At 39.1% G+C, this 15,586-nt stretch overlaps 1 protein-coding gene across 1 annotated transcript in view; it reads right to left on the reverse strand.

The window, feature by feature from the left end:
* Nucleotides 1-15,586, reverse strand: part of LOC145980755 (DNA repair protein XRCC1-like) — a 104,002-nt gene that overhangs the window by 6,896 nt on the left and 81,520 nt on the right. Inside the window, exon 10 of the mRNA XM_083113815.1 lies at nt 12,031-12,100. Coding sequence (XP_082969941.1) covers nt 12,031-12,100 — 70 coding nt within the window. The remainder of the gene's footprint in view (nt 1-12,030; nt 12,101-15,586) is intronic.

Raw genomic sequence — 15,586 nt, forward strand, 5'->3', positions numbered from 1 at the left:
AGGACGAGAATAATTTGCACAGGCACTTAATCTGCTGTCTTTCACGGCACTCCTCGTCCATGTTTTCACGCTACAATTTCAAAACTTGAATTATATGAAGTCTTTCCAGATATATCAGGAGGACAAGTGCCTCTCCTGACCCCTCGCGCCCTTGCCCAACCTCCAGACAACAATTCCTGGTTCCGCTTGTGGACGCATCTGAGGCAAGGCTTCGTTTCTTTCCCCTCCTCAACAGTTTCAGCTTCTGGATAAGTTGTTTTGTCATTCCATAGTTTTTCACTTGTTCCTCGTAATGTTTGTCAACACATAATATGGTTGGTAGTATCATTTTTCGTACGTGTGTGTCCCTTCCTTCAGCCGTTTCACGACAGGAACCAACGTCATAGATGCGATCAAATGTTATGTTGGGTTGCCAGCATACAGGAAGAAATCTCCTTCAAGCCAAATATATTAGCTTATATGGAAAAGGATATAAAAAGTAGGCTTAATTCAGGAAATGCATGTTACTTCTCTCTTCATAAACTTTTGTCTTCTCGTTTAATATCTAAGAAACTAAAAGTTAAAATATACAAAACAGTAATTTTCTCTGTAGTATTATATGGGTGTGAAACTTGGTCCCTTACATTGAAAGAGGAACATAAATTGAGAGTATGTGAAAATAAGATCCTTAGGAAAATATTTGGATCTAAAAGGGATGAGGAGACAGGTGAGTGGAGAAGGTTACATAATTTAGAACTACATAATTTGTATTCATGTCCAGATATTATTAGAATGATTAAATCAAGAAGACTTAGGTGGGCAGGCCATGTGGCATGAATGGGAGAGGAAAGAGGAGTTTACAGGATTCTTGTTGGGAAACCTGATGGTAAGAGACCTGTAGGAAGGCCAAGACGAAAATGGAGGGACAACGTTGAGATGGACCTAAAGAAAATCGGTAGGGATGGAAAAGAGTATACATATCTTGCTCAAGATAGGGACAGATGGAAGGCCTGTGTTGCTGCAGCCATGAACCTTCGGGTTTAAGAAGGCTAGAGAGTTAGTTAGTTAGTTATCATAACGAAATCTTATTTTGGAAGTATTTGTCCAAAACTTAAAGTAATTGCTTTCCTTAACCCTTCATTGCTATATGTGTTTCAGAGTAACGCAGTTGGTGTTAGGTGAGCGTGGCGCTCACATATGAATTTCATTGTTTCTTGTCATGTTTTCGAACATCACTTTACATTTATCACATTAAAATAGTTTATAAATATACTATTGCCTAGTGGCCGCGGTGGCTCAGTCGGTAACGCGTCTGACTACCATGCTCAAGGTCCCGGGTTCGATCCCCGGCCGGTTCAAATCCGGGAACTTTTCTAACGGTGGAAGCGGCCCCGGCGCCTACCCAGCGTCGAATAACATGGGTACCTGGGGGAAACCCTGGGGGGTAAAGGCGGTCAGGGGCGTGATGCTGATCACATCACCCCCAGTCACGACCGGATCAAGAAAGTGTGGGGCGTTACCCCCACACCCCCTATACGCCTTCATGGCGTGGTGCTATGCACAGGGGAATACTTTTTTTTACCTTTTTACTATTGCCTAACTTATCTCACTTAAATTTTTAAATTTATCTTATTTATTATATTAGGGTGGATCAAATGAAAACGGAACAGCGGATGTATATACTTTCATATATAGACGGTGTTAAAGGCGGAGCTACTGATGAGCATGCGCACTCGTCTGGTCCCCCTCGAACATCCGGTTACGCTTACAGTGCTATGGACGTTAATATGAATTTTACAAGAAATGTAGCATATGGTTGTACAGTTCAATCGGGAACAAATTTATTGAGTCAAGTATCACTTCGTAGGTTCCCGAAGGACGTAGAGACGAAACCTGTGGATACAAGCAGAACGAAGAAAGTATTGGTACCCGGAAAGGATTTCTACGACTTGCATTTTGTTACAAACATGTTGATCGTTTATCTAAGTATTGTGTTGTGGTGAAAAGCACGCCTCGTAGTGAGGTTTCAAACCGAAGCGACAGCAGTAGTTCGTACCGAAATGACAAGCGACACAGGCCCATTTAGTCTATAAATAAGCATTTACCGCTCATGGGAAATCAAGTCTCAGGCGGCACAATACAATCCATTGGAAATCTGAGCGACACGTGCAGCTTGTCGTGTCGCTTCTGTTCGAAAAATGTTATTGAGCACTGAGGATTCACTTTTAAGTGGCACGGAGATTACACACCGAAGCAATAAGCAACAGCCCCTTTACTCTAAAGGAAACAATTCACCTTGCATACGAGTACAACAGACCGAGGCGACACGATGCATGGTACTGAGAAAACAACAGTCCAGTCCAAGCGACAGGTGCATTTTCTCGTGGTGAATTGGTTCGAAAGGAAGCTTTCAGACTGCAGCGATACGTGTCTCTTGCAAACCAACATTCAAAAATAAACAACACCTTCCGAATTAAAGAGACAGGTGTCGCTTGTCGCTCGGAATGGGCCGTTTTATCAATACCCTACATTGTGTTGCCCCGGCCTGTTATTTGCGCGAGCGAAACTGGTGAATGGTTTGCTTTAGATCGAATGCTTCTGTGCGAAATCCCGATATCCCTTGTCGCTTCAGTCTAAAAACTCCCTTGTTTGAAGTAAATTCGGGCAAGTGAAAGTGGCATGCCATATCATAGGTTTTCCCTAAATACCGCAGGCGGAAAGGCGACGTTGAAAGCACATATATTTAGTAGCATTTGTTATGTGTCTTTTCATTACTTTTGCAGATTTGTTGGCAAAGATTTACTTAAGCATACTTTATAATATAATAATATCACTAGTTTTATAAAATTATCTTTCCCTCACTTTTCCATTTACAAAATAATTGAATATTTCTAAACTTTCGCACGTTTTGAGTTCGTCGTGCGTGCTATGCTATACAACTGGCGGCCACAAAGACACGTCATATTTTAATAATCTGCTCTGCAGTTGATCATCCGACGGATTCTTGATTTCCACTCCTTCATAGTAGAACTTTAACAAATACCTTTCTTGACTATCGTCGCACAACTGATGAAAACAAGCGCTCATTTCTTACTTCGTATGCCGGTGCATGTGCACTGGCAACAACGGGGACTGGCCTAAACCGGAAGTTCCGGGGGACCGGACAAGACCTCACCAATGTTTATGTTTACATTTTTAACACGGTCTATACTGTTCCATTTTCATTTGATCCACCCTCACATAATAACAAAATGATATTCTTGTATCGCAATATTACTAATTACCTGAGAGACAATTTATCACAAAAACACAATATTTTTTATAATTTTATTTGGAATTTACTCTTGATGTTAACTAACTTGCATAACATGAGTAATAAATTCAATAATTTATTACTTGTTGACGAAAGAGATGTACATTCTACTTCGTAGTTTTATCCCACAAGTAATAATAGGCTCATCTTCATATGGAGTTTGATCTGTGTTGCTATCATTATTGCTTTTCAATGACTTAACAATCTCACTTGTTTATTTATAATTATAAATAAAATCCCATTGGAGCATAGAAAACCCTTTCACTGTTCATTAGTCAGTCATTGTTCTCTGCAGTTTTCAATGTAACATTCAGGCTCTCTGATCGTGCATCGTACGTTTCACATCAGGTATCCACATAATTTAAAATATTTATAACTTGTTTTAAGCAAAATTCGCCATTTTTATTCTTTCCATATATTATATCAATATCACATTGCAAACAGTTATTAATGGTTTCAATGTCATTTGTTGGGGGAAAAAAGTTTCGTATTACTTTAGATTCGAACATGCAAACGCAAGTATCAAAGTATTGCCTTAGACAGCACTCACGATTTTGAAACATGGAAAGTTGGTGTGTAATGACAGAATGTAATTAGCTACTGTCACATTAGCACTGAGAACTAGGAAGCGTTCTCAATGATCACGTGGCTGCATGTTTTTCGCTAATAAATAACTGCGCTTTTTCAACATACACACAAATACATCGTCGCTTCGGAACATCAAATTTTCATCTTTGCTGCTTTCAGATTACTAACATACGAAGTGGCATGTAATTGAAAAGGTTTTGCAGAATCCTCAGTTTTATAAATAAGGTTGGATGAAAAAAATCCTTCCTATACCTGCCGCAAAATTAGTTTGGTATTGAGAGCTGAAGGAACACGCGTCACGGTGTTGCCATATCATGCGGTACGGTACGCAGTGCAGCCTTCTGACGCTGTGTCGAGGAAAACGTGTTATGAAAAGGAACAACAATGATGAAATGTGTTATTGTTTTTCGAGGAAAACGGAATAACAATGATGACAACAATGATGAATGTGTTATTGTTTTCTCTCTTCATTTCCATCTCCCTTACAACATGAACGAATTAACGAAACGAGCATTGTTTATGACCTTTTCAATCCATTCTGAAAATATTGAATATATACACTTGCAATAACCATTTCTTTCCGAAGTCGCCGTTAAAGTCTGCCCATCTTTCAATTATACCGCAACTGAATTGCACAAAGTCCAGTTGGTGAGGCGTCTGACTTTTACGCGGGAGACCCGCGTTTCAAATATTCTTAGCAGGCCTCCCCGATGGCGTAGTGGTAACGTCGTCGTCTTGGAATCAAGGGGTTCGATACCCAGTGGAGGCACATGGCACAGTGATTCGGATCTCACTTTAAACTGTAGGTCTAGTCCCGATTAGCCTTCCCGTGCATAAAGTGGACTTAAAACAACAAATGAATCAATCAATCCGGAGTCTACTCAGCCCAAATGAGTACCTGGGGCAAACCTGGTGTAAAGGCGGTTGGTGAACCACATCACCTCCATAATATGGTCGAGGTCGAGAAAGTGTGGAGCCCTACCTCCACATCCCCATATGCCTCCATACTTTACTTTATTTTGCGTCCATTATTTGTTTTTGTATGAGAATCCCAGAGATTTTATGACTGTCCTTAAAGATGTTTTCCAACCTTGAAAAAGTCCCGAATCTTTCAACGAAACGCGCAGTTTCCCTGCAGTGGGATGAACTTTCCTCCTATAATAAGAGTAAATATGGTGACGAATAGCATCTTGTTGAAAGGTATCTAAATTTGTTACGCGTTTACTGACATTCCTCTTCTTTCCTGGGGTTTCCAGTTTTGAAGCCTCGCATTGATTTATTTCTACCACATTATATTCTTCTTTCCCTACGGTAACAATAGTGTTCTTAGATACGCCGACAGCAGCAGCAGTCCTGTCCAGAACTTTATTTACAGAAATGATTGGACCCCCATTGTTTCTCTCTTGCTCAAAATATTTGCGCACAGAACAAACGTTTTCCCGCGTTTGGTCATTGGGAGGAATTCCTCGAGTATTGCCTCCTGTGCTTGACATTCTTCACACAAGCACACGACATACTCAAGCAGAAAATTATGTACAAAAAAATAACACACTAAAACAACACGCTATATACAACAAAGAATACGCTAAATTCAGTAAACACTAAACAAACGGACCGGTTAAAATATTACAGCAACGCAACAAACAACACGTCCTGTCCCAACAACATGAAAACTGATCGCAGGAAGAATCGCCCGATAAGCGGCAACACCGTGATAAACGTTTTCTGTTGCTAGGTAACCAGAGCTTGGGTGAAGCACTGGGACGATTTTGATTGGCTCGCATGCCAGCAACCCACCCTGCCGCAGTAAAGTAGACCCGCTTTCTCCACGTGCTTCCCAAATGTCAATACCAAACTAATTTTGCGGCAGGTATAGGACTCGAACTCGGGTTGCGCGCATGCTAGTCCGACACGATAACCAACACTCCAAACGAGACAACACGAAACTCTTTCGCAAGTAGTCGACTGAAACGCAAGTTAATTTTCAGATTGCTAATTCCCAAGGTATAACATGCTTAGGCAGATGTGTCTTGCATTTTCTGTACTTTCGTTATTTCAGTCGCTTTGGTCTCTCCCTAGGTTAATCACGGCAATAATGAGGAATATTTTTTAGACAAAGTTGATAAACAGACACACAGGAATAATCACCCTCGCCAAAAAGCCAGAACTCGAGTCTGGAACCTTCAACGCGAGGTGTGTTTCTTGTTCTAACTATATCTGTGTGTTTTCGTTAGATTCATGGTATTTCGTGAGTTGATATGAATAAAGTAAATAAATAAGACAAGTGGGTGGAAGGGACTGGAGAATCGTAGCTACGGAACCATTGAAAAAATATCCATCGCCTAGATAGAGAATCTCTATATCCCCTTGTGATAGAGAACCTGTTAGAAGAATGAAAATACAGATTAAACGAACAAATTTGACGTGTATCCTTTCGTCAAAATGCCTAGAAAACAATATTACATACTTCTTCACTAATAGAAAAGAATATAAAAATTGTCCTTGGTGGGGATCGAACCTAGACCTCACTGATGAAAGCTCTGAACGCTAACCAACACTCTATCAATAACACCATGTTTTCTTTTTTCCAGTCAGTCTGTTTCCTTCCTCAACACCTGAAGACGAAATGCATCTTAATTTATCTCATAATTGTTTCATTGTCTATTAATAGAAACCACGTGTGTCAAAAATAGACGCATTCTTTCTGTGAAAAATCCCATGTTTCGCACATCGTGCTTCTCCATTTACTGTTACTTGGACATTCACTTGGAAGTTAAAACTTAGCTTTGTGTGTTTGTTTTCACGTGCATGTGTGTGAGAAGAGTGGTGTGCACGTGTTTTCGATGTTTTTCTGGGTATTATTTTCGTTCAAAGCATTAATATAATTGTAAAATATGGAATTTACTGTAATGCAAGGAGTGAAAATATAAACCCAGTCCGTCAGGTTCGTTCCCAAACAACATTAAATAATGGAACGTAACGTGGACCGAGTATTATTGCATGTCGAGAACACGAGACATTACGATCGACAATATTCATCTCGTATTTCTCTTTGGCATCACTACTCAATTTACAGAGATGTATACCCGTGACTGGTATACAAGCCGCAGAATTGCAATGCTGTTTGGGTTGTCTAGTCACAAGGCGCTTGGTGGTCAGACATGAATGGCTTGCTTCACTGCTTCTTCAATAGGGTCGTTACAACCCAGCTGTGGCCAAGACTGTATGTGGATTCTGCGCTGCTATCGTTGGCTTTGTTATATGACATGCTGATGGAATGATTACACAATGAAAGGTTAAAAATAATTTTTGAAGTGAAAAAACAGGGTTCAACGATTATGCAGTGGGGACGATTATACGGTGAAATATGGTACTTCTGTTTCAGCATTATAACAACACTAATAACACTTATCAACACGTATCAGTTTTGCAATGATCACCTTAGCAAACTACACACAAACTAATATATAAATCCTCCTTCAGCATGACACATCTGCCCATATGAAAGCAAATACATACTGACATTCACAGCAGACAGAGAAGTGTCATGTTCCAACAGCATGGATCTGTTCTCGATAACATGTTGATGATAAGAGTTGGCTTTATTGCAATGTTCCGCAGTGTGTTTGGCTTGGAGAGCTAGCAGACACGTTTGAGCCAAGGGGATACACATATTAGATTTTGCCAGCAAATGGCATGCTTCCAACCTATAAGCCTGCCACGTTCAAACAGCACAATAACCGAATGAAGGCACTGTATTTATCAGTGGCGTAGCATTATAGTATGCCAGTACACCCGGCGTTCCCCGATTTAAAATTTCAAAAATGCGTAAATATAAACTAAAACTTGACTAATTTCATATATGTTTGACCTTCATGGCATTAAAATAGCTAATTTTCGCGATCCGTTTGCAACGCACCACTAACAGCACTCGTTCTAGCATTTTTTCCAATGCCTTTCCTGGCCGGACGCCAGGTAGGTTCGGCGTAAAGGACTCTATATTCCTTGCTGTCTATCTGGAGGGAAAGCTTGCCGGGCAGGTTCGGCGTCTGGAGGGAAAGCTTGGATCTCTGACAGCACGCGCGCAAATGCTCTCTCGTACGCCAGCGTACGGAGCAGAGGGCTACGTGATTGGTTCACGTGACCCTTCTGAAGCAGACGACAGCGGTAGAATTCCTACCCGGTTCTTCGCGCTCATACCACTCGTGCTATGTGATGCTACAAAACGCAATATTGACTGACGTAACTTTACCAAACTTAAATAATGAATAAAGTATATTTATTTGATTTATTTTACTTTGCTTTTCTGCCACTTTTAACTAATCACAAAGATGAGTGATGATATGATGAAATTGATGAAGGGACACTCAGTAGAAAAAAACCATTCCAAACTGAGATTCAAACCTGGGACTCCAGTCCGAGTACAGTATACGTTTTCTTGATTGTGTGTATTTTCGTGGAAAATCAAATACACACACATAATGCAATTTCGTAAGGATGACTGGGAGCTGATGTATGGCTACTTCAATAAGTATCTCTAAAAATGAATTATGTTTGATCCAATCTTATATTAATTAATAAATTAGGTTTTAATGTATCATTTCAAATGCATAACTTTATCTTATTTTGTAAAGCTAGGCTGGCACCTGAATTATCTTTAGTTTTTTCTATCCCTGGTTATAATACGAGGCGCATGTCAAAAAAAAGGGCTGATAATTTTTTATGCAGGGTTGGCAACACTGATGAAGTTGAGCATGCGCAGGAGCATGCCCTAGCATTCTGTGCTTGCAACAGAGATAGAATCGTCAGAGTGTGGTTGCGTACGTGCGAGTAGCAGTAAGGTGAAATGGCTGCCATAATACAAAATCCCGCCAAATGTGAAGTGAGATCTGTCATACAATTTCTGAACGCCAAAGGACAGAATGCAGCTGACATCCATCGTGAATTGTGTGTCATTTATGGACCAATAGTGATAAGGGAAGGTCAGACAATGGTGCAGAGAGTTTCAAGAATGGCGTTCAAATGTCCATGGCGATGAGCGTAGCGGAAGGCCTAGTGTTCAAACGGACGATCTGGTGGAACGCGTTAACGAGAAAGTGCGTTCCAATCGCTGGTTCACAATATCTGAACTCGAAGAGTTTCCACAAGTGCCTGCGAAAACAGTGCATCGAATTGTGACTGACAACCTGGGGTATCACAAACTATGTGCGAGGTGGGTACCAAAAATGCTGACAGACGCTCACAAAGAGCAAAGAAGGACAGTTGCACGTGATTTTTTGGTCCGCTGGGGGTGGGGGGAGGATGGGAATGACCTCTTTTCGCACATAGTGACGGGATATGAAACGTGGATATCGTACGCCACTGTGGAGTGGAAGCAGCAGTCAATGCAATGGCGGCACTCTGGTTCTCCTAAAGCGAAGAAATTCAAACAAACACCATCAGTTCACAAAATCATGGCAACCGTGTTTTCGGAATTTTTTGTGGAATTCTTGGAACCAGGATGAACAATTACAGCAGAGGTGTATTGTGAAACTCTGAATAATCTGCGACGTGCCATCCAAAATCGGCGGAGAGGAATGCTACGCTCTGGAATGTTTCTGATTTATGACAACGCCCGTTCGTACTGTTGAGACACTTCAAAGATTTTGATGGGAACTATTCAATCATCCCCCTTACAGCCCCGACCTTGCTCCCAGCGATTTCTTTCTTTTTCTTCACCTGAACAAGTGGCTTGCATCGAAGCGTTTCAACGACAGTGATGTGCTCAAGACATCAGTTCTGGACTGGCTGCACTCTCAGGCGGCAGATTTTTACGCAGAGGGTATACGGAAGCTTGTGCCACGCTATCAGAAATGTCTGGAGGTTAATGGTGACTACATCGAAAAATAGCCAAGGTATGTACTTGTTTATCAATCACAATAAATTTCTTCTCCTATCATTTTCTTGTTTTTTAAAAAATATCGGCCCTTTTTTTTTACATGCGCCTCATATTAATGTGACATGAGTTAACAAAATAGAACCAACTATGATAGATAAAAACAATAAACATAACAGTTATTCAGCTATCCCTGAAAAAAAAAACACTTCCTTCCCATATTTGCTTTCTTCTTGATATCTAGCAACAGTCGAAAAGCGACTCTCTTACTTTCTACACCACATTGAGGTTTATTAAATAACCAATCACACTTACTGATAATTAGCTTTCATTGCCTGCAAACTATACTCTTCTTATACACAGAAAGAAATGTTATACAAATGTAAAAAATCTCAAGGCTGTATCTCAAAAGTGATGGTCCCTCTGATTACAATCTCATCTCGGAAGCATGTTATAATTGGTAGCACCTAAACAGCTGACTTACATCTAGTACATGTTTGGAAATTTAACCCCCTAAGTGTAGATGGCAGATATATATATATAGCATTCACAGTGTGCTATTGCAGTGTATATATACATATGCCTTGAGTTAACTTTGACTGGATACGACTGACTGCATGTGGCATATACAGGGTAAGTAAAAAAGAATGAAACAACTTTACACAGTTTTTATCATGTAACTATTTGTGACAGAAAATCAAACAAGATCTCGATATAAAGAAAAACTCTGGAAGTTTTATTCCCATTTAGTGGGCTAATGCTGCTTTGCTGCTGCTTCACCAGAATCGCCATTATTGCAAAATGGCTAATGACCAGTAGAAGGCATGTTGTGTGTTAGAGGTATCGAGAACCTATACAATCACTATGGTGCAAAGACATTTCCAAATGTGTTTTGGTAGTAATGCATGTTTCACCCTTCTGAAAGATTTGTCAAAGTTACAACTGCGAATTGTTCGTGCCTTCGAAACTGTGGACAACTGTCTCTGCATAGCAAGTACTTGATTATCGTTTGGACGTTTTCTGCGTTACACGTGGTTCCCATGTTGAATCTTTGTAATATGAGTCATGTGAGTAAAACATCCAGAGTTTTTCTTTATATTGATGCCTTGTCTGATTTTCTATCATAAATAAATAGTAATGTCATAATAACTGTTGTTTCATTCTTTTTGACTTACCTTGTATATATTCACCCAGATGTTGGGAACATAATAATTCACATTAGGTGAGATTATGCTAGCTGTAGTAAAGTAAAAACAAAAAAAGTAGCAGACGAAAAAGAGGAAGAAAATGAAAAAAAGAAGAACAAAGAGAATATAAGTTAGACGTAAGAAAAGTTGTCTGCTCTCATGTGCTGTAGTTTGTGCATAATAGAAAACTGAAATATGTCTCAAAAGCAAACTTTGTGTGACACAAACATTGAGTTGCACTTGATTCAAAGACTTCCATACCAGAAATATTATTCTGCATAAGCCTGAAGTACATACATGCTGACATGCTATGTATTCTTGTATTTTTGTGTTATTGTAAAATTATATTTGTGTATTATTGTATCATTTACATTTATTTTCACACATGAAAGCAATTCTATATAAAAAAATACTGCATAAAAGAAGGGAGGCAAATACTGGTGTTTTATTTCAGTTCATTTTGTTCAATCGAATTCTGCTACAAAAGAACTACATTTCCCAGTACCGACTTGTTCAGAAAATTCCACACTTAAGGCGTTAAGTGTAAAATTCAAGATAAATTGGCATTTTGTTGTTGTTTATCAAAAGTTTTGTCATAATTTGTAACCAAAACAAACCCAAAAGTAATGTGACGTCTTATATAGATCCACAATCATATTTGAAACCCTGGCAGGGGGGAGGGGATGGGAACCTAAAGCTCACACATTTTCCAAACTTTCAGAAATCTTGGCACTAATATATCTCAAGACAGTGACTGCGTTATTCGTAAGCATTTTTAAAACTGTGCCAAGTAATTTTTGTTTCTAGCACTTTCTGCATATCAACTCTCAGAAGATGGTGGTAACTTTGTGGTAACTTGTTCTTGCAATCCTTCTTTCATTAACTGCTATCCAAAATGTAATGGACATGCAATGATATTGAACGAAAATTAATTGCATACATAACTCTGAGGAAGATGTCCATGTGTGGCATCAAAACATTGCATAAATAATAGTAAAGTGAACTACAAAAGTAATTTGATAATTTACGTCATCAATCATACGATGTCTATTGTGGCAACAAGGATAAATTAAATTATTTTGTCTTACCCTTTCCAACTCCAGCTTTCCATCTGTCAGAATGTAATTGACTCCTGAATTAGGCTTCTCAGCAACCTTTCTGTAAAAAAAGAAAAAAAAATGTTTTAAATATTACAAAAACTTACTGCTTAATGCAAAAAATACTAATTCAAGCTGATATCTGGGGACTATTTGAAGGTATATTAATAAATTATAGAATAATCATAAAGAGTAATAGTTCGATTGTCTAAAGAATGGCTTGTTGGCAAATATAAAAATAGGTTTAAATTAGTTGCTAACTATTGGATCTAATAAAATGGCAAATTTCAGAACGTCTCACAACCTGGTATATAATTGATGTCAGGTCCCGGAATCAAGATGGAGTCCATCAGTTGAGAAAAACTGCACTAGTTGATTGTATTTCTTATTCAGTGTCTTGTGATTTTTTCTGCCACTTTTGGCTAATTGTGATGAGTGATGATATGATGAAACTGTTGAAGGGACAATCACAAGAATAAGGCTACGATTCAAATCCAGGACCACTGGCATCGTAGCACACTGTGGCTAAGCACTCTGCCACAGAGGTTGGCACACTGCACTAGTGTAAATATGTTTGAAGTGTTTAAATTCTCCACAGTACGTATAAAATATAAGATTGAACATGTGCAATGCTAAAAAAAACGGCCTCTAATTCCCTAACAAACGCACACAATAAATTTGACTGTTTAACGGACTCCCACGTCAAATTAAATTACTGTTCCCAACAGTGGGGAGTGAGAGCACACATAATCACTGTGGTCTATCTCAGCTGCTGCTCAATCACCGAGTTAAATTGTCCCATGCATGCAGCTCACTTCCTGGTTGTTCTTCAGACTATTATTCGAACCCACAAGCACAGAGTCCAGCAACTGTGGCCCATCAATATTTGGTGCACTCACTGGAAAATTGCAGCAGAAACTCTCTAAACACATAGACTATTTCAACATGCCAACTTTTCACGACTGTAATATATTACATATATTTTCACATATATGTAGTATTATGAGAATGAAACAACTAACCACTAATTCTTCATTTGTTTACTGGTGAATTACTGTTTGACAGGTGCACTTTTTACTGAATACCGAGTATCACAGTTGGGGGAAACCAGCCTATAGCCCTGTCAATTTTTTGGGAAATAATAATATTATATTTCTTGTCTCAAGCATAACCATTGTTGGACATCTAGAAAATAAGACTTACAATGCAGTATAATTCAGGGTGTCTACAATTTTGTAGGGGAAAAAAATTGACTTTTCCAGGTTTTGCAGACCAAGAACCCAAATTTTCCAGACCAAATCATTATGGGAATTCATGTATTTAAACATGTGTTCAAATCTTGGCTAAACGCCAAACTTAGAATCCCACATAAACAAATTTCAAGAATATTTACTTCACATGTTAAAAGTAAATACAAGAAGGGAAACTGAATGGAAATTAACCATTGGGTGAGCTTTTGCATAATACTTGCTTCATATTGATTAATGGTAAACAATGAATTCTTTTTGATGAAAAATCATAACAATTATAGCTTAAATAATACACAATTATAGACAAATTTAGTACATGTCATAATCCTATTATGAATCAAACACAACCCAAAAATTGCAAGAAGAAAGTGGTAAATGCCAATAGTCACTTGTGGTCGTAGATTTCTACTTCAAAATTGTTGTAATCATGGCTCCTTTTTCTAGAGTATTAAATTATGCAATTTTTACTATAACTACTGGCAATCCTCACTGTACCAAATTCTTAATTTCTTGCTTGCCTTTTCTCTTTATTCAAAACCCTACTTTTAATGCACTACTACAAAAATCTAGATTTTTCCAAAACACAGTAAATTTCCAGGAGACTTCCATGATTTTTCCAGAAAAAGTAACTTCTCTGACCAGGCACGTATCCACGAATTCCTTTCGGGGGGGGGGGGCCTCAACACCATTTTTTAAAGGGTATAGTAAGAACCTCACAATTGTATATTTTAGACCAGTGGTGGCAATTGGGTTCCAAAACGAGGGGGGATGCGGAGGGCGTTGAAGGAAAGTTTACTTTCTCTTGGTAGACAAGGCTTAACATTAAGAGGCCATAATGTTGAGGCAAAAAAATGGGGAGCAACTATCCCTTAAATCATCACCACTGTAAGGCTGTCATTTTAATCAGAACGTGAAATCGGAACATTTTTACCACTCGACTCCTCTGTTTCCATGCATTAACATTGTGTGTCGGAACCATCTCAGTATGTGTGTTTGTCCATTTCATCTCATCAGGCATAAAAACATCTATGGTGTCTTTGAGTGTTTTTACGAAGCTGTTACACATGCACGGGATGGACAATCCACTCGACAACGCGAGATTCAAATTGTGGGCTGCGAACTGGATGCAGACAGCTCTCGAATATGTCTCTCTGATTCGAGCCTGAATACCACTAACGTGTCTTGTCCTTCTATGTTTGCAGCTCTTATAAAAGCCAAAACCTACCAAATTGTTCAGATTCAGGCCTTAGCACTCACAAGTGTTCAAAAATGCCTGTCACAGCTTCCGCTGTCTTGTCATACATCGGCACGAAACAAAGGAAATCTTCTCGAATATGACTGGATCACGAAACAATTAACGCACAGTGAAAACTCTTCCGTTCCCAACACATCTAATATTTCGTCTCCCAGTATGATCAAATGCTTACTCATTTATCTCCAGTGACGTGCCCAAGGGAGGGTTGGTGAGGTCATAACCCCACTTGACCCAGTATTCCTTATTTTTTTTAAACATAAAAGAAGAACGTCAAAGACAGGAAAATATGTTAAAATCAGGACTGACCACCAAAAATAGTAGGTATGCGTAACCCCTCTCCCTTCCGAAAATCCTGGGCACGCCACTCTTTATCTCGGACACATTTTTAAAAATCAACTCACCAGAAGTTTTCATCATTCCGTATTGGAGATTAAAGTAAGATGCGTTCTTCCTGCAGAAGAACTTCCCCGAACTAGCACTACATTGAGGTCCCGGAAGTTCTACTGTCGTCAATGTCTTCATTTTCAAATCACTATATCTTATAAAGCAACCAGAGGACGCTGACTGATCACTAATCGACTATGAATTGTCACATTTACCTCTGAAATCTCATTAACCGATTCTTTGTACAGATCAACCGAAAAAATTGAATCCGCGTATTTATATCCTCATTATATTCTAGAACGTTCTTCAGATAAAACGATTCGTTAATATTGCCAGTAGTTGACTACTTCTCTCATTCAAGAACGTACCCTCTCCCGCCTTCCAGAGATTAGAAATTACAACGAATCGCCCTACGTGTGGCGCTATCTTTGCTGTGCAGCTTCCAAATGGTGATAAGTCTCTACATAGTGCGCTGCAACAAGAAAAGCTTACGTGCAATATTATGTACAACAGGGTTATAGAACATTCTCAGTCTTGTCTCGATAATTGTCTATCTCCTTAAATCATCGTCACATTATTCAAAAAGCCAAAAACCTAATTTTATCTAGTGTAAAATAAAAAAATCCTGGGGGGGGGGGGCTCGAGCCACCTCAACCCC

This window comes from Lepisma saccharinum, chromosome 28 (assembly GCF_977018435.1).
Source record: "Lepisma saccharinum chromosome 28, izLepSacc3.1, whole genome shotgun sequence".
Classification (NCBI taxonomy): domain Eukaryota; kingdom Metazoa; phylum Arthropoda; class Insecta; order Zygentoma; family Lepismatidae; genus Lepisma; species Lepisma saccharinum.